The 18926-nt window shown below is 44.8% G+C and overlaps 1 protein-coding gene across 2 annotated transcripts in view; it reads left to right on the top strand.

The window, feature by feature from the left end:
• Nucleotides 1-747: 747 nt before the first annotated feature.
• Nucleotides 748-18926, top strand: part of espn (espin) — a 165142-nt gene continuing 146963 nt past the window's right edge. For both annotated transcript variants that reach the window (XM_041205824.1, XM_041205825.1), the window contains exons 1-2: nt 748-1173; nt 12538-12731. In XM_041205824.1, coding sequence (XP_041061758.1) covers nt 880-1173; nt 12538-12731 — 488 coding nt within the window. In that variant the 5' untranslated portion in view covers nt 748-879. The remainder of the gene's footprint in view (nt 1174-12537; nt 12732-18926) is intronic.

The raw sequence follows: 18926 nt of genomic DNA on the forward strand, positions 1-18926 counted from the left end.
AAGATTTGGTAAAAGAGGCAAGATTTAAGAAGGGTCTTAGAGGAGGAGAGGTTTAGGGAGAGAATTCCAGAGTTTAGAATCTAGACAGCTGAAGGAATGGTCACTGAAGGGCGGGAGATACATGAGAGTCCAGCGACTGAGAAATGCGGAATTCTGGAGGGGTTGTAGAACGGGAGGTCATTGGTGGGTGGGGATTTGAGCAGGACGGTGCGAATTTTAGAAATTAACCGGCTAAAAAGCCCCTAGTCGGTTTGCTTTCCCGAAGGGACATCAGCTGAAGATGTTGCATTTGCAACTTGGGTTTGACGCAGACGATTCTTTTAGCACAACTGAACCATCTACTGGTGTGCGGCTGAAAGCGGGAATTGTAAAAGGAGCAGCTGAGTGAAACCAAACATCGAGCAGTTGTGAGGGGACAAAATTCGGAATCGCCCCTCGATAGCGGGTCCCTGGTCATTGTAAACTCTAGCCAGGTAACACTGAGCCAAGGAGAATCAGGGATTCCAAAACAAAAACGGAATTACCCGGAAAAACTCAGCAGGTCTGGCAGCATCGGCGGAGAAGAAGAGAGTTGACGTTTCGAGTCCTCATGACCCTTCGACAGAACTTGAGTTCGAGTCCAAGAAAGAGTTGAAATATAAGCTGGTTTAAGGTGTGTCAATCAGAATCAGGGATTGACTGACTGACTGTCCGTGCCCGATGTGGTACCGCCTCTTTCATAGATTATTCAAGTCTCCTGTCATCAAATATTCAGCATGGTACAGCCCAGTGGGATTTGCCAGGGAAGCAGTCGCCAGTGGAAAATGGTCACGCATAAGAAAGTGAAAGAGGGCAAGAAAATCTGGGAATTAATGATTTGAAAAAAAAAACACCCGGAAAATGGTTTTGGATCGCGCTCTGGTCGCTGCCAAGAACGGCGATCTCCGAGCGCTGCAAGAGTTACAGAAGCAGGGGTTGATCCATCGGAAAGTGACCGACCATCTCGGAGCTTCTCCGGTCCATCACGCCGCCCGCTCCGGCAAACTGAACGCTCTGAAATTCCTGGTGGACGAAGCGAAACTCCCCGGGAACAAGAAAGCCAAGAACGGGGCAACTCCGGCGCACGACGCAGCGGCCACCGGCAATTTGGTCTGTTTGCAATGGCTGCTCCGCTCAGGGGGCTGTCAGTTACAGGTAAGGAGGAAATGTGGCTGGAGCCCCGGGCGGGGGCAATGGGGCTGGTACTGGGGACTGCAGCTGGGGGCAGAGGAGCTGGGGGTAATGGGGCAGGAGCTGGGGGTAATGGGACAGGAGCTGGGGGTAATGGGGCAGAGGAGCTGGGGGCAGAGGAGCTGGGGGTAATGGGGCAGGAGCTGGGGGTAATGGGGCAGGAGCTGGGTACCGGAGCTGGGGCCAAAGGAGCTGGAGGCAATGGGGCCGGAGCTGGGAGTAATGGGGCAGGAGCTGGGGGTAATGGGGCAGGAGCTGGGTACTGGAGTTGGGGCCAAAGGAGCTGGAGGCAATGGGGCCGGAGCTGGGGGTAATGGGGCAGGAGCTGGGGGTAATGGGGCAGGAGCTGGGTACTGGAGCTGGGGCCAGAGGAGCTGGAGGCAATGGGGCAGAGTAGCTGGGCGCAGAGGAGCTGGGGTCAGAGGAGCTGGAGGTAATGCGGCAGGAGTTAGGGGTAATGGGGCAGGAGCTGGAACGGGAGCTGGGGGCAGTGAGGTGGGCGTGTGGAAAGGTTCTGGGGCAGTGGGGCTGCGGACGTGTGCAGTGGGGCATAGATGGAGAAGAGTAGTGGGGTTGGCTGTAGTGAGACTTGGGTGTGGGGAAGGGGATAGCGGGGCTGGGGTTGGGGCATTATAGTTTGTGGCTGGGAGAGGGGGTCTGGGAGCTGGAAACTGATTGCTGGAATATGGCTCACTGGATGGGGAGATGTCACTCAAACTTTTCCAAAAGGCCTCTGATCATAGGAGTTAGCACCTATGGATGGTGATGGATCTATTGATGGGAATAACTCTCCACACAGTCCTAATGTTTCCCAATTATCATAATCATGCTGCTTATAATTCTGAGAACAGTAAAATCATATGCTGAGTAAAGGCGAATTGTTACCATTTAAACCCAAACGCTAAGATTTGAATGTGCTTCATAATAATTTTAACTGTGTCATGAATGATTTTTTTCAATGTACAACTAGTAGAGCATGAACTGTCTTGACAAAGCCTATGTGAACTTCAGAAAGAGTTGGGAACATTAAAAGTTGGGTAGTTATTCACAGACTGGCTTCTCCTGTTAATCTCATTTCAATGGATTAGTGTTTGCCTTACAAATTACAAAACAAATACAATACCTTTCACAAGATTCAGACTTTTGGAGTCTGTTGCCATAGGATCTGAGCTCCTACACTGCAGTAAAATCTGGGAGAAATTGAGTAACTGCCCCTCTTTATTCCTTGTGCAATCTCCTGCTGCTTCCCATTATTCTTTATGTTACCTTCTCTTGCATTTCATTGACCCTGGCACAGTTTGATCCTGTGTTGCATTTTTCTAGGTGTAATTGCCTTTTGGAATCAATTTCCCTATGTAATTCCTTTTTCTATCCTGTTGATCTCCATGTAATCCTTTCTGAATTTTATTAGTCTCCTTGTGTCTCCTCCAGCTGCCCTGCAAATGTTTCCTCCTACCTAATTTGTGATCCCAAACAACTTTCTATTATTCTTTGTACAATTTTCTTTTATAACCGGTTAATCAGCTCCTTTATCCTCTCCTACCTGTCCCTTATTTTATGCAGTTCTCCTTCAATCTTTCTTCCTACCCCTCTTCCTATCCCTTTGTAATTTCCTCCTGCATTTCCACTTTCTCTTTGAACCTCCCTCTCACCTTCTGCTTCTTTTCACTGAAACATCTTTATGTCTTTATTATTCTCTGACTTCCTCCTCCCTCGGTTATTTATTCTGTAACTACCACCTACAACAAAGAGGGCAAGGGGGAATCATTGAAGTTAAATAGAAAGATTATAAAAAAAAACATGTTTTAGTACAAGAATATGGACTGATTATAAATTAGTTTAACGTAGTATTCACCGCACAGAAACAGACCATTCAGCCCAACTGGTCCATGCTGGTGTTTATGCTCCACTCCTCCAAGCCTCCTCTCACTTTACTTCATTTAACCCAATCAACATGTGCTATATTTTTCTCTCTGAGGTGCTGAGCTAGCTTCCTCTTAAATGCATCTTTCTATTCACCTCAACAATTCCGTGGTAGTATGTTCCACATTCTAATGACTCTCTGGGTCTTTGGACTCCCCACAAGTGGAAACATGTTCTCTCACCTAATCTCTCAAGCCCTTCATAATTTCAAAGACCTCAATCAGGTCAGCCCTCAGCCTTCCCTTTTCCAGAGAAAAAATAACACACGAGCTCTCAGCTCTGGGATCATCCCTGCAAATCCTTTTCGCATCTTCTCTAATGCCTCTATATCTTTTTTTGGGATATGGAGACAAGAATTGTGTAACGTGTTCTGTGGTTGGGGTTTAAAGCATATTGTTGAGTCAATGTCGTGGTCCCTTCCCTCTGCATCTGATAGACCTGCAAATGCTCCTTGTTAAGCGCTTTAAATGGGAACACAATTCTTTCCATCTTAATGATGAGCTGTGTAGTCATCTGTGATTGAGATTTACCAGGGAATCAGAGTTTTACACATATTTTCCCTGTTCCCTTAGGCACAAGGACAAGTGGAAATTACTGATGATGGGTTATCTCAAAACACTAAGGGCTTGAATTTTAGTCCCCACCTAAGAATAGTGCTGCCAGCTTGCATGCTAATTCCCCAGTTCCATTCTGTCCCTGATTGGAGATGGCGGCCTGCTCACAATAGGTAGCCAATCCAACTTGTCAAAGGCCACAAGGCCAAGTGAAGATGGCCAACTGGGATTTTCCCACCAGCCTCTTGGTTCCACAGGTGGCAGGGGCCAGTTTAGCTGTCTGGAGGCGAACTCCCGGCAGCAGACGGGCAGGAGCTGAGCCAGCATTCCAAACAGGCCTCAAGCCTCCGTGCCTGCTTGTGTGTGGTAGCAGCCACAGGCCACCCTGTAGAGGGGATCCCCCTCCCAATCCAGTGGCCCTGCTTCAAATCTCATTTTTAAAAGTTTAAACTTTGAAAAAACGTTGGAGAGAGGGCATCTCCATTTTGAAGTGCCGTCTTCCTTACTTATCTCCCATGGCATCCTCCTTTCGAGCTGGAAGACCCCTCGATGGCCTTCCAGCTTTAAGAGCCTTAATTGGAACCTGCCCTTAGGCCATTTATTGCCCTGCCCGCCCCCCCCCACCCAGGGAAAATCACAATCACTGTTTCCCACAGTGGACTGACCCACATTTGAACCTGACAGCAGGGTTCAGAAGCCCACAGGAAAATTCCTGTCCTCAGTACGTTTGTTCCAATTTGTTTCTTAACTCCTTCAAAATCGGTTGAGTTATGGAAACAAAAAGAAAAGGCAGGGCCTGGGTTCAGATCCAGGCTGTTTTCGTGGAAAGAAAATTTCCTTCATTCACTAGTTGCAAGGATCACAGGTGAAAGGAACTTGGAGTCATTTTAACCCGTTTCTTTTTAACGCTGGGCCCAGTGCATAAATCTGAATAGGTTCAGCGTTATATTGGCAGCTTCATTTGATTTTATCTACAGGAAGGTTGCTATGGCAAATAGAAGTTTCACACTGGAACAGGATGGGCTGGTAATCTGAAGATTGTGGTTGAACACAAAAGGCATCCTGGAACTCATTTTCCCCAAAATGTTGAGGCTGTGGGAAGGAGGGTGGGAGGGCTTGTTTCAATTGAAAATGCTGATTAATATTTGTTGGATAAGTGTATTCAGGGGCTTGGAACCATGGCGGGTAGCTGGCAGTAAGATACTGGTCGGCCATGATGTATAATTGAATGGCAGCGGATCAAGCATGAGGAGATGAATGGCCTCCTCCTATTCCCCTTTCCTGACAAGCTTTACTTTGTATCGAGCCTGACCTGGGAGTGCTTGGTGCTGACATTGGGTGACTCCAAGGGGAAAGCATTCTGCTTCTCAACAGCAACATTCTCAAATGCACAAAAAACAACTAAACTGGCTAAGCCCAGTAGCCAATTTGCACGCAGCAAATTCCCACAAAGCACAATGTGATAATTGCCAGGTAATGTTTTTGGTTGAGGGACAAATGTTTACTCGGATGCTGGGGATAATTCCCCTACTCTTCTTCAGAATAGTGCCTTGGGATTTTCACATCCACCTTAGTGGGAAGCCAAGGCCTCAGTTTAACATCTTGTCTCCCTCAGTACTGGCACTGGGAGTGTTGACCTCAAATGGAGGCTCAGGTTCCTGGAATGGGACCCAAACCTGTGGCCTTCAGTCTCAGAGGCACGAGTGCTACTTACTGAGCCAATGGCTGAGGGGATTGTTTTGTGGATTTATTGGCAATTAAAACTGTGCTTGTGCATGGTGTATGTAATTGCAGCAAAGTCACAAAAGACTGTAATGCATGCAAAATTGGTGCAAAATCACTGCTGTGACTTTACCATTCTGTGCTGCCTTCAGAGGTACTCCACTGCAGGTCAGCAGTTGTCGATCTTTCTTTATGGGCTAAGGGTTGAGCCAGGCTGCAGGTCTGTGCAAAATGGCAACACAGCACCAAATACTACCCATGTCTGTTGTGTCTTCTGGAAGTATTTGGAGAGACCAGGCAAATGCCTCCATTTCAAGGGCTTTTGGTCTCTATTGATGAAAGTGTGTGATCATTTATACATTAATGATGCCACTCTTGCATCATTAGCCTTCCCATGTCTAAGAATTGTGCCCTCTTTATATATTACAGATCATCTGTAAGAGGAGATGATCTGCAATATATAAAGAGGGCACAATTCTTAGACATGGGAAGGCTAATGATGCAGCTGTAAAATGTGTTAGTTTGAGTATAATTTCTTTTCCCTATTGAGCAGGCTCGATGGGCTGAATGGTCTACTCCTGCTTCAATTGTAGTCAACTAAATACAGCTCGCGAAAGCACCAGTAGTGATTGCCTACCTGTTGTGCCAGGAACACTTGCTGGATTTCACAATATATTTTGTTATTGAAATCCCAGTGGGATATTATTGACTTAGCTCGATTAGAAGCGCTGTGGCCTAGGCATGAAATTGGTGGTGAGCCTCTTCGTAACTCACTGTCTGGCTCCAAAGCATAATTTTAGAAAAAATGTTCTTTGTGCATTGAGAAAAAGATCAAGGGAGTTCTGCACTGTTGGGGGTGGTGTTTTTCGGATAAGATGTTTAGCAGAGGCCTCATTTGTCCTCTTAGGTGGGCTTCAAATTTGCCAATGCGCTATTCAAAGAAGAACAGATCATTTTTTTCCCACTGTTCTGATCAATATTCATTCCCCAACCAGCACCTAAAACAGATTCTATGATCGTGAGACCATTGTTGTTTGCTGTGCACAATATGACTGTTGTGTTCCCTATATTACAAATATAAATGCAAACCTTTCTTTTCTTATGATGTCCCAGCCTCCTGTTCACAGCTTTGTAATGACTGGAAAACTGTAGCAATACAGAGCATATGAAACAAAGCATATGGAAACAGGTAAAGTTTCCACCAGCAGCAAAAGCGGTGGCGCAGGCTGGACAGGCTGAATGGGCTAGTCCTAACCCCAGAACAGGCTGGAAGTCTCCTCCCCACTAGGGGTGCAGACCTGGAAATTCTGGGAGATTTTTGTTCAATGAATGGAAATCATGGGCAAGTGTACTCTCAATTTGTGGGTAAGGCTCCCTCTACTGGGAGTGCAAACTGGCAAAATCAACCTGGATATCTGCACCTCCTGCGTGAATTCAAAATGAGGGCCGAAAACTTTCAGTGGCTGGACCCAATTTAAGAAATGAGTTGATAGCGTACAACAACCCTAAACAAGCATTGCCACTGGTTACCTTGATTGTATGCCCAAGAAACAAACAAAGAAGTTGCATTTATGTAGTGCCTTTCACAACCTCAGGACACCCCTGAGACTTTACAGCCAATCAAATACTTTTGAGGTGTAGTCATTGACACATCATTTCAGCAAATTTGCACACAGCAAGCTCCTCCAATCAGATAATGCCCAGATAATCTGTTTTTAGTGATGTTGGATGAAGGACAAATATTGGCCAGAATTCTGGGGAGAACTCCCTCCCTTTCTTTGGAATTGTGCAATGGGATTTTTTTACATCCACTTGAGTAGGCAGAGGGAGCCTCAGTTTAAGGTCTCATCTGAAGGACGACACTCCTGGCAGCGTAGCATTCCCTTAGTGCTGGAAGTGTCAGTGCAGATTATGTGCTCAAGGCTCTTGAAACCACGAGTGAAGTATTGGAACAATTTCACCGCCCCCATACTTTGCTTGGTGCATGCTCATTCTTGCTGGGAAACATAGGGAGAAACAATTAACAAAGCAGGAAATTTACAGAAGGTAAAAAGAATGAAGAATCTGACCATTAACTGGGAATTGCTGAGATTTGCTTCTCATGTATAGTTATTTAATAAGCATCAGAAGGCACAAGAATTGCTCCCCTGAAATTAAATTTCTGCTTATTGCTGACGTAATTGGAACTGCTGTAAGGTGCCCCTGGGGCCAGGTGGCAAACACAAGACTAATAGGAATCTATTTGTGGTCTCGTCAGGATCTTAATTATACTTTTACATGCTGTCATCTAAAGCACTCATGCCCTGGCGCATATCTATGGTTATTCCAACATGGCCTAGTGAGGCAGGAATGCCAAGATGTTAAATATTGTGACTGACTTTGATTCCCTAAATGTTAACACCTTTTGATTCATTACTGTCTCAAAAATTATTTCAGAGATAGAGAATCAATTAACCTTTTTAATTTGTTGAAGCCTCAGCATTTGGGGAGAAAAATTAAACGAGAAATAAAATTCGGCAAAGTATAACTCTGCACTACTGGATAGTCTCAGCTCATTTAATTGTGGTGTACACAGTTGGGTGTGTGTGTGCGTGTGTGCATGTGTGGTGAACTTATTAATGCACCCTCTATGTCCCAGTCAAGAACCATTTATAGCTGGGAGAAGTAGGTCAATCTGTGTGATGGAGCAGTGTTGAGCTACTGAACGTAAAATGTTTTTAGTCAATAGCGGTTTACAGATGTGTAGCGCCTTTAAGCATAGGAAAACACTAAGTAGAAGTGGAGCTGGTCATTGAGAAGAAGGTTGGGACTATTTTAATGGGCAATCAAGAGTCAACACAATTAATGCTCTGTTTAAGGGCATTACTAATACAACAATCAGACTAGAAGCTCAACATAAGCAACAAGCCCAACATAAAAAAGGGAAGCGTAGTCAAAGTCGGTTTTGAGGAACAAAAAGACTTGCATTTATGTGGCAGCTTTCATGACCACCAGATGTTGCAAAGCATTTTGAACCAATGAAGTACCTTTTGAAGAGTAGCCACTTTTGTAATGTAGAAAACAAAGCAGCTACTTTGTGCACAGCAAACTCCTGCAGCCAGCAATTTGATAACAACCAAATAACCTGTTCTAGTGAATGTTGATTGAGGGAAAAATACTCCCCAGCTCTTCTTCAAAATACTGCCATAGGATCTTTCATATCATCTGAGAGGGCAGATGGGAGCTCAGTTTAACATTTCACCTAAAAGACAGCACCTCTAGGCTGCTAACCTCAATTGTTGTATTCAAGTAAATCTTGAACTTACAGCCTTTAGACTAAGAAACACTAGAGTGCTACCAACTGAGCCATGGCTGATATACAAAGGTGGCTTAAAAATGGGGAGAGATGTTTCAAAATTGGTTCAAACTGTTTATAATTTACTTAATTTTAATGAATAGTAGATTGTGAGAGTTTGAGTGTGATGCCTGGGCAATTGTGCTAGATACACGACTGAGTAATAAGACAACATCAGGCGCGGGTTGTTAGTTAGTGTAATCCAGCAATAAACTGCTGCGATGTAATGGCAGACTTAGAGACGTCTATATTTAGTTAAAGTAGATTACAGACGATGCAACAGTGCAGCATCAGCATGTCAGATAGGCTAGAATACACATCCAGATGGTGGGCTACTGGCATTTTAATACTGTAACAGGCCTTATAAAGCCCATCATGTACCAGAGTTCGAGTATCTGCATGTGTGTGTTTGCCTATGGTACTGGTGGAAGAGTTGTGAATTTAAGCTCGGGCAGAGTTGCTGTGTAGGTGGTTATGCCAGGTGCTGCCAGATTTGATCCCCTCCAATTTTGTGGCCTTATCTTCAAAACTCTCTGAAGTGGTTTCTCATTGTATCAATCTTGCAGTTGTAATGTAGTTGTAGATTGGATCTAACAGCATGGAGCTACGTGAGAGTGCCTGGATGATGTGGTCACTGGTACTCTTCACTTTGTTTGGTGTTGAATTTGGGCCTTGACCTGATTTGCAGTCCAGAGGATAGAGTTTCTGCTTTGGGTGCAAACAGGAAATTGCATCCAAAATGCACTTAAAATTACATTTTTTAATGTATGAACTATGTAACAGTTCAAGTTTTAGAAAAAACTCATTCAACTAATCACAAATGTAAACTTTTCCATTAGCCAGTGTAATTGGTCAGCATAATAGAACATAATTGTTTCATTTTTTCCATTAGAAAATATTCCTTGATGTATTTAAGAGCAATAATTGGGTACAGTCTTATCAGTACAGCTGAAAATGGACTTATCTCCAAAAATAAATATTTTTAAAAGGAGTGTCCAGTCCTCAGTAATCTGAATTAAAATCACTGAAGATTACTTGAGCAAACTATACTGAAGGGTTTAATGGTTTTCTTGGTGTACACTAGTCAGTTTACTTAGCAAATTAAATACTTTGTTATATAGAACTTTTAAAACATGCCCACCTGTGCCCATATGCAAAAGGAAATTAAATTTAAGGGTCTTCCTAAACCAGTGCAATCTGTGGAAACTGGCAATGTACACCTGGAGGCCGGGCCAATTTTGTGGACAGGGACTTATCCAAGCAAATTGAATCTTTCACCAATATCACGGAAAGAAATGCAATTAAATTTGGCTGCAGCTCAGTTATACTTAAACATGCAAGATCTTTGGACTGGTTCAATCAATTTCTCATGGATTGTGCTGATATAACTAGTGGACACTCTACCCCCAGGTTTCTGCTCCACATCAGTACTAAACTTGAGGATGTGAATGCAACTTTAAATTCTGTCTCATGAGGTTTTTTATTTGCTATGGCACCATTTTAACCCCATTTTCAAAAGCCAGTTCAAAACCTGCTTCCTTGTCCGTGCTTTTAACCACCTCTCAGAAGGCACCTCCTACAAATGGGACGACCTATATAAAAGTGCTTCAGGATGTGTTCCCATGTGGAGGGTACGGGGTGATTGTAAAAGTCAATGTTGCCATTTGGTGAAGTTGCCAGCCTGTGGGCTGTTTTGTGCTGGGGGCGTGGAGCCTATAAGAACGTGGAGTATCCAGAATGATCTTTTGTAGGCCTGTTATGGCCACAAGAGAGGAGAGATTCTTTTTTTTCCAAACTTATACTTTATTCATAAAATAATTTACAGAAGTACATTACATAAGAGTTCAAATTTGACATTTAATAAGGTACAGGGCAGATCAGTTTCTACCAATACAGTATAAGAGGTGCCTCACTGTACTTGCCGTTACAGGTGATATTTGCAATGCACTTTTATATTTCACGTCCGACATTCTCTGGTGCATACAGCTTGAGGGCTTTCACACAGCTTCCACCCCCTTGATTTACTATGGCAAGAGACTTCAGATGGTGGCCTTTTCTCATTGCGCCTCTGCGGCAGCCCCAAGCTTCAGTGTCTCCTTCAGCACGTAGTCCTGGACTTTGGGATGTGCCAGTCCGCAACACTTGGCCATCGACAGCTCTTTGCTGTCAATGGCCAAGTACTCCGCACGCTTGGTAGGATTTATGAACATACAAACAATGTCAGATGGGAAAAGAGCTGCTGGTCCATCCAGTACATCTCACACAATGAGCATCACAATGCATACACACTCGCTAAGCCATCCAAAACCACTGGACATTACATAATGTACTGGAACAGGCACAAAAATAGACAAAAGTGCTGGCCAATATTGGGATGGGGTGGGGTGGGGTGAAGAAATCTGAGAAATTCGTCTTCTACCCCTTTTGGTGAGTGAAACAAATTCAAGAGAGCACTCTGCCCCTGGATTTTATTACATTATCTTTTAAAAGATAATCTCTGCTCCAATCAGAAACAAGCTTAGGTTTTGCCTGGGTGCTACTGTGTGTCAGCCATGGCTCTGTTGGTAGCACACTTGCCTGTTACCCACCCAGGTTCAAGCTCTACTTTAGGGCTTGTGCCTGAAAAGCAAGGCTGACACTATGGTGAAGTTCTGCAGGAGGCATTGCACTGCTGAAGGTGTTGTCTTTTGAGTGAGGTGCTTAAACCAAGGCTGCTCAGATGGATGTTAGATTCCATGGCACAATTTCAAAGAAGAAGAGAGGGTTTTATTCCTGGGGAATATCAACATGGCCAAAAAATAGACTATCTGGTTGTCATCACATTTCTGTTTGTGGGAGATTGTTGAGTTCAAATTAATTGCTGTGTTCCCTACAGTGCAGTATTTCAAAAAGGGCTTCATTGACTGTAAAGCACTTTGAGACATTAGGAGGTTGTGAAATGTGTTATATCAATGCAAGTGTTTCTTTCTTTGAGGAAATTCAGCAAAATAAGCGTCTACTCTAAGAGTCGACTGCCATATAGACAAAAGCAAAATACTGTGGATGCTGGAAATCTGAAACAAAAACAGAACATGCTGGAAAAAACTCAGCAGGTCTGGCGGCATCTGTGAGAGGGAAAAACAGAGTTAAAGTTTCGAGTCCTAATGACCCTCCTTCGGAGCTGCTCCTGAAGACCTACTTCTGAAGAAAGGTCGTACGGACTCGAAACGTTAACTCTGTTTCCCTCTCCACAGACGCTGCTGGACCTGCTGAGTTTTTCCAGCATTTCATGCTTTCGTGTCGACTTCTACATGTTCACTATTCTCTGGGAAAAGCACCATCTCCTGACATCTAACCTGGATCTGCCCTGGGTCCTGCTTAAAATTGTGTCCTAGTCCTCCCAATTCCTATTTGCATTGACACAACTGGTAAACTTGAACCGAATGGGCGGAATTTTACGGCAGTGGGATTTTATGTGCCCGCCGAAGTCAGTGGAGTTTAGAATGGCACTATGCCCTGATGGAGCGGTAACATTCCGGCCAATCTCTCCATCTTCTTATAATTCTCAGACAACTCACCCCCAATCTACACACCTTCAAAGTGTGTAGCTTCTTTAGCTTAGCTTCATAACCAAGATTCTTTGAACTGGAATTGAATCCAGTGGCCTTTGTTTGCATCCAAAGCCTCAATATCACCCACCGTACAAGCAAAAGCAGACACAGTATTCCAAGGCCATTTGTTACCATTTTTGAAAATAGCTTTCAAACACCACATGGATCTAAAAGACTGACGCATTTCCATTTTCAATCTCCGCAGGATAAAGACAGTTCCGGAGCTACGGTTCTGCACCTCGCTGCATGGTTTGGGCATCAAGATATCACGGAGTGGTTATTAAAAGGTAGAGACAGCGACCCAACAGCAGCAACAGACACCGGAGCACTTCCTGTGCACTACGCTGCTGCCAAAGGTGACCTCCCGTCGCTACGACTGCTGCTCGGACACCGTCCCAAGTAAGTAATAGGAACGATCGAGCTGGGCTGAACTAGTTGCTTGGCGCAGTGTGTTTGAAACAGGTCATTGGTTACAATATCCAGGCAGCTACTACCTGCCTTTTGTGGAGAAGCGAGCAAAGTGAGCTCAAGTGGGAATATTTTCGGATCCTTGAAATTTGGGATCCGTTCGAATGCCAATTATCCAATACAGGATTCAACCCCGAGAAAAGAAAACCAGCGCAGAAAAGTGCCACGTCTCTCCATGCCTTTAACTTCCTTGGTGTGGCTGGAAGATTTTATGGGCTTTATTTCTCGAGAGATAGTGTTGAAAAGTAGGCAAGTTATGCTATTCCTCTATCGCACCTTGGTTAGACAACTCTTAGGGGAGAAACTTTAGCTTATCGGGTGGGTGTGTGCCCGATCCGACCGAGTGTAAAATGCCGCGTGATATTTTGGTTAGCACGCGCACGCTGGAGTTGGCAGCGCGCCCGCTGATAATCAACAGGCCTATTAAGGCCATTGAAAAGGTAATTGAAATAAATTTTTCGCTGCCCGTCCAACCTTACGGTTGGCAAAAAGGCCAAACGGCCTTTGCATTTTTTTAGGAAACCTCATCCACGGGCGGGATGGGGTTTCCAACAGCAAATAAAAATAAAAGAAAATCTTTTAAATTTCATGTATAACATGTCCCTGCTCATGTGACAGATAGAGTCACACGAGGAGACATGTTTTATAACATTTCAGAAATCTTTATTTTTTTGTTTTGAAAAGTGTTCGTCTCCCATGAGGCAGCTCTGTGCCTCGGAGATTTCCAAGTGCCCACTTGTGCTCTCGCCCTCCTCACCACACCCCTCCCCCAACCACAGGCAGCGCTGCTGCTGGTGTTTCATGCTGGTAAATGCCACCAGCGCGAAATTACAGTTCGGCCCCGATCGTGGGCGGCAGTCGGCTTCCCAAACCCCGCCCCTGCCAAGCTCGCCCAGAGAGGGAAAAATCCTCCCCCCTCAAAGCACTGTGTGCAGTATAAGAAGGACATGGAGGCACCGGAGAGGGTGTGGAGAAGTTATATAAAGATGATACCGGAAACGTGTGGGTAAATGTGTCAGAAAAGGATTGACAGGCGGAGTTTCCTCTCTTGAAAAAAGGAGGCCGAGGTGTTTTTAAAGTTATGAAAAGTTTTGCTAGAGCGGATACAGGGAGAATGTTTCCACTTATGGGGAAGAGCATAAATAGAGGCCAATGGTATAAAATATTGTGCGTGTCTTAAGTTACTGCCCTGTTCCCATCAGAGTGAATGAGAAAGGAAAAGCCTTTAGCCAGTGTTGTTTTTGTGAACTTTGAGGAGGGGTCACCAAGTTAACATCAGTAATATCTTGTGAGAAAAAGGAAACTAAAATAAGTTTAAATTCTGAGATAAAGAGCATCAAAACAGCAGTGGCCATTTATCCAGAAACATATTGTGCCAGGAATTCTCTTGGAGCTGTTGTGGGCCCCACCACTTACTTTCCCAGAAGTGCGCCTGAACAGGCTCCTGCTAAGCTTCCGGTGAAGTTACAGTGGCAGAGCGGGATAGCTCCCAGGAAGATCCTGGCTGTTGCTACATATTTAGACTTTTACCTTAAATATTTTCCTCAAATTACCTTTCTAAAGGCAATTGGATAGACACTTGAAGGGGGAGAAATTGCAGGCCTATGAGGAAGGAGCAGGGGTGTGGGACTAATTGGATAGTCACTTCAAAGAGCTGGCATTGCCATGATGGATTGAAAGGCCTCCTTCTGCACTGTACAATTCTATCATTATATGTTTGGTATCAAAAATCACTCTCATGAGTGAGTTCTTGTTTCCTCTGAATTGGAGATTGACTTTATTTGTCATGTATTTGGATAATTGTAGCGAACCCAGAAGTTGAACAGAAACCCTTGTTACTATATTTTGGCTTATTGTATCAAATGATCTCCTTGACTTCAGAAAACCGTAGAATAAATATATTATCACAATGTTGGTTATGCTATTAACCAGTGAATGTGTAAGTGACATACATGTATCTATATAATTGGCCCAGGCAGCCATTTTATGGAGGAAAAAGGGGGCAGAAATGTTGAATTAAGCAAGACATGCCAAGGACACATGAAAGATATCCCATACTGTACAACCTTGTACAAATTTTATCCAACTGGGGCGGCCACCTAGTAAAAGTCCTGCAGCTAACCTGCCCAGATTTTCCGAGCTGACAGAATTTGGAAATGTGACCAAATACTCCCAGGTCTTTTTTTAGCAGGTGTTGTAATTTGGGCTCCAGATTTATCAGAATTGACGGATCTGTTCAGTGCGAGAGAACGCATAGCAAAATGCATTTGTGTGATGGAGAGCAGACAGATGTAAGTGAGAGACGGAGTATGATGCATGAGGGATAGCGAGAGAGAGGACTAGCAGAGTGTTTGGGGGAGAAGAGCAGAGCTGGAGCATGTGTTTGTGTGTATGTTTGTGTCTGTGATAGACTGTCAAGAATGTGCCTGTGCGAGAGATGGAGCGAGGATGTGTAGTGGGGGAGCATTGTCAGAATGTTTGTATGAGAAGCAGAGCTGGAAAATTCCACTTGTCAGCAAGCCAGAGGTAAGCTACTTTGTCACTTTGCTAAGATGGAACATGAAGTGATTCACTAACTCGCAAGTGGCATCAGCTTTGCTTGTTGCAAATAATTCTTTCTATGGCCTGTAACCTACAGACAAGGCTTATGGTTTTCACAGGAAAATGAATCCCAGCCCCAAAATATGGCAAAAACTTGGGAATGTTCTCAATAAGAACATAAGAATGGATTTATCCATTCACTGTGTAATTTGGCCTGGTCCCACTGACCTGCTCCTTAATTGACAAGGTAGATGCCCGTCTTTTGATCCTATTTATGATTAATTTCCTTTGGGAAAAGCTCAAGATCTCATCCAATGAAATGTAGAGAGGGAATATTCCCTGTTCAAAGTGTGTCTGTGTGGGCTCCTAAGGGGTTTTGGTGAGGTTTCCTAATCACAGGCCCTGGTTTTGTCAGGAATTCCAGAGATTTTCCGACCATTTACATCCCATTTCTCCAGGGTTTTCCCTGAAGTTACTATGGACAATCATGAGAATCCTTGTGGGAATTGATGTTAAACATGTTTTTATTGTATTCATTTACAGGATGTGGGTGTCGCTGACTAGGCCAGCAATTATTGCCCATCCCTAATTGCCCTTGAGAAGGTGTGTAGTGAGCTGCCTTCTTGAACCGCTGCAGTCCATGTGGTGCAGGTACACCCACAGTGCTGTTAGGGAGGGTGTTCCGGGATTTTGACCCAGCGACAGTGAAGGAATGGCGATTTATTTCCAAATCAGAATGGTGAGTGGCTTGGAGGGGAGCTTCAGGTGGTGGTGTTCCCATGTATCTGCTGCACTTGTCCTTCTAGATATTAGCAGTCCTGGATTTGAAAGGTGCTGCCTAAGGAGCCTTGGTGAATTTCTGCAGTGAATCTTGTAAATGGTGCACACTGCTGCTACTGTGTGTCGGTGGTGGAGAGGTGTCAATCAAGCAGGCCGCTTTGTCCTGAGTTTCTTGAGTGTTGTTGGAGCTGCGCTCATCCAGGCAAGTGGAGAGTATTCCATCACACTCTTGACTTGGGCCTTGTAGATGGTGGACAGGCTTTGCGGAGTCAGGAGATGAGTTACTTGCCACAGGATCCCTAGCATCTGACTTGCTCTTTAGCCACAGTGTTTATATGGCTAGTCCAGTTCATTTTCTGGTCAATGTTAACCCCCAGCATGTTGATTGTGGAGGATTCAGTGATGATAATGCCATTGATTGTCAAGGGGCAATGGTTGGATTCTCTCTTGTTGGAGATAATCATTGCCTGGCACATGTGTGGTGTGAATGTTACTTGCCACTTGTCATCCAAGCCTGGATATTGTCCGGGTCTTGCTGCATTTGGACTTGGACTGCTTCAGTATCTGAGGAGTCGTGAATGATGCTGAACGTTGTGCAATCATCAGCGAACATCCCCACTTCTGACCTTATGATGGAAGGAAGATCATATAAGAAGCAGCTGAAGATGGCTAGGCCTAGGACACTACCCTGAGGAACTCCTGTAATGATATCCTGAAGCTAAGATGATTGACCTACAACAACCACAACCCATCTCCCTTTGTGCTAATAATGACACCAGCCAGTGGAGAGTTTTTCCCCTGATTCCCATTGACTCCAGTTTTGCTAGGGCTCCTTGATGCCACACTCAGTCAAATGCTGCCTTTATGTCACGGGCAGTCACTCTCACCTCACCTCGCGAGTTCAGCTCTTTTGCCCATGTTTGAACCAAGACTGTAATGAGGTCAGGAGCTGAGTGACCCTGGCAGAACCCAAACTGAGCATCAGTGAATATGTTATTGCTAAGCAAGTGCTGCTTGATAGCACAATTGATGACCCCTTCCATTACTTTAATGACGATCGAGAGTAGACTGATATGGCGGTAATTGACCAGGTTGGATTTGTCCCAATTTTGGTACACAGGACATACCTGGGCAATTTTCCACATTGCTGCATGGATGCCAGTGTTGTAGCTGTGCTGGAACAGCTTGTTTAAAAAAAATTTCAAATGTATATCTCCACTCAGATCCACATGATATCAAGAAACAGCTGAAGGCACTGGATACTGCAAAGACTATGGGTCCCTACAATATTCTGGCAATAGTACTGAAGACTGGTGCTACAGGGCTTGCTGCGTCCCTAGCCAAGCTGTTCCAGTACAGCTACAACACTGGCATTTAACCGGCTATGTGGAAAATTGCCCAGGTATGCACTGTGTACAAAAAGCAGGACAAATCCAACCTGGTCAGTTAACACCTCATCAGTCCACTTTCAGTAAAGTGATGGAAGGGGTCATCAACAATGTTATCAAGCGGCACATGCTTAGCAATGACCTGCTCACTGACACTCAGTTTGGGTTCCGCCAGGGCCACTCAGCTTCTGACTGAGTTGGTTAATCTTGGTTCAAACATGGACAGAAGAGCTGAACTCCAGAGGTGAAGTGAGAGTGAATGCCCTTGACATCAAGGCCACATTTGACTGAGTGTGGCATCAATGAACCCTAGCAAAACTAGAGTCAATGGGAATCAGGGGGTAAACTCTCCACTGGCTGGAGTCATACCTAGCACAAAGGGAGATGTTTGAGATTGTTGGAGGTCAGTCATCTCAGCTCCAGGACATCACTGCAGGAATTCCTCAGGGTAGTGTCCTAGGCCCAGCCATCTTCAGCTGCTTCATCAATGACCTTCCTGCCATCATAAGGTCAGAAGTGGGGTGCAGATGATTGCATAATGTTCAGCACCATTCGCGACTCCTCAGATATTGAAGCAACCCCTGTCAAATGCAGCAAGACCTGGACAATATCCAGGCTTGGGCTGACACTTGACAAGTAACATTCACGCCACACAAGTGCCAGGCAATGACCATCTCCAACAAGTGCGAATCTAACAATCCCCTCCTGCCATTCAATGGCATTACCATCTCTGAATCCCCCACTATCAATATCCTGGGGGTTACTATTGACCAGAAACTGAACTGGAATAGCCATATAAATACTGTGGCTACAAGAGCAGGTCAGAGGCTAGGAATTCTGTGGTGAGTAACTCACCTCATGAATCCCCAAAGCCTGTTCACCATCTACAAGGCACAAGTCAGCAGTGTGATGGAAAACTCTCCACTTGCCTGGATGAATGCAGTTCTAACAACTCAAGAAGCTTGGCACCGCCCAGGACAAAGCAGCCCGCTTGATTGGCACCACATTCACAAACATTCACTCCTCCACCACTGCCGCACAGTGGTAGCAGTGTGTACCATCTACAAGATGCACTGCAGGAATTCACCAAGGCTCCTTATATAGCACCTTCTAAACCATGACTAATATCATCTATAAGGACAAGGGCAGCAGACACATGGGAACACCACTGCCTGGAAGTTCCACTCCAAGCCATTCACCATCCTGATTTGGAAATATATCGCCGTTCCTTCACTGTTGCTGGGTCAAAATCCTGGAAACTCCTTCCCTAACAGCACTGCGGGTGTACCTACACCACAGGGACAGCAGCATTCAAGAAGGCAGCTCACCACCACCTTCTCAAGGGCAATTAGGGATGGGCAATAAATGCTGCCCCTGCCAATGAAGCCCACATTCCACGAACGAATGAAAAAAAGAT

Source organism: Carcharodon carcharias, chromosome 15, assembly GCF_017639515.1.
Source record: "Carcharodon carcharias isolate sCarCar2 chromosome 15, sCarCar2.pri, whole genome shotgun sequence".
Lineage (NCBI taxonomy): Eukaryota > Metazoa > Chordata > Chondrichthyes > Lamniformes > Lamnidae > Carcharodon > Carcharodon carcharias.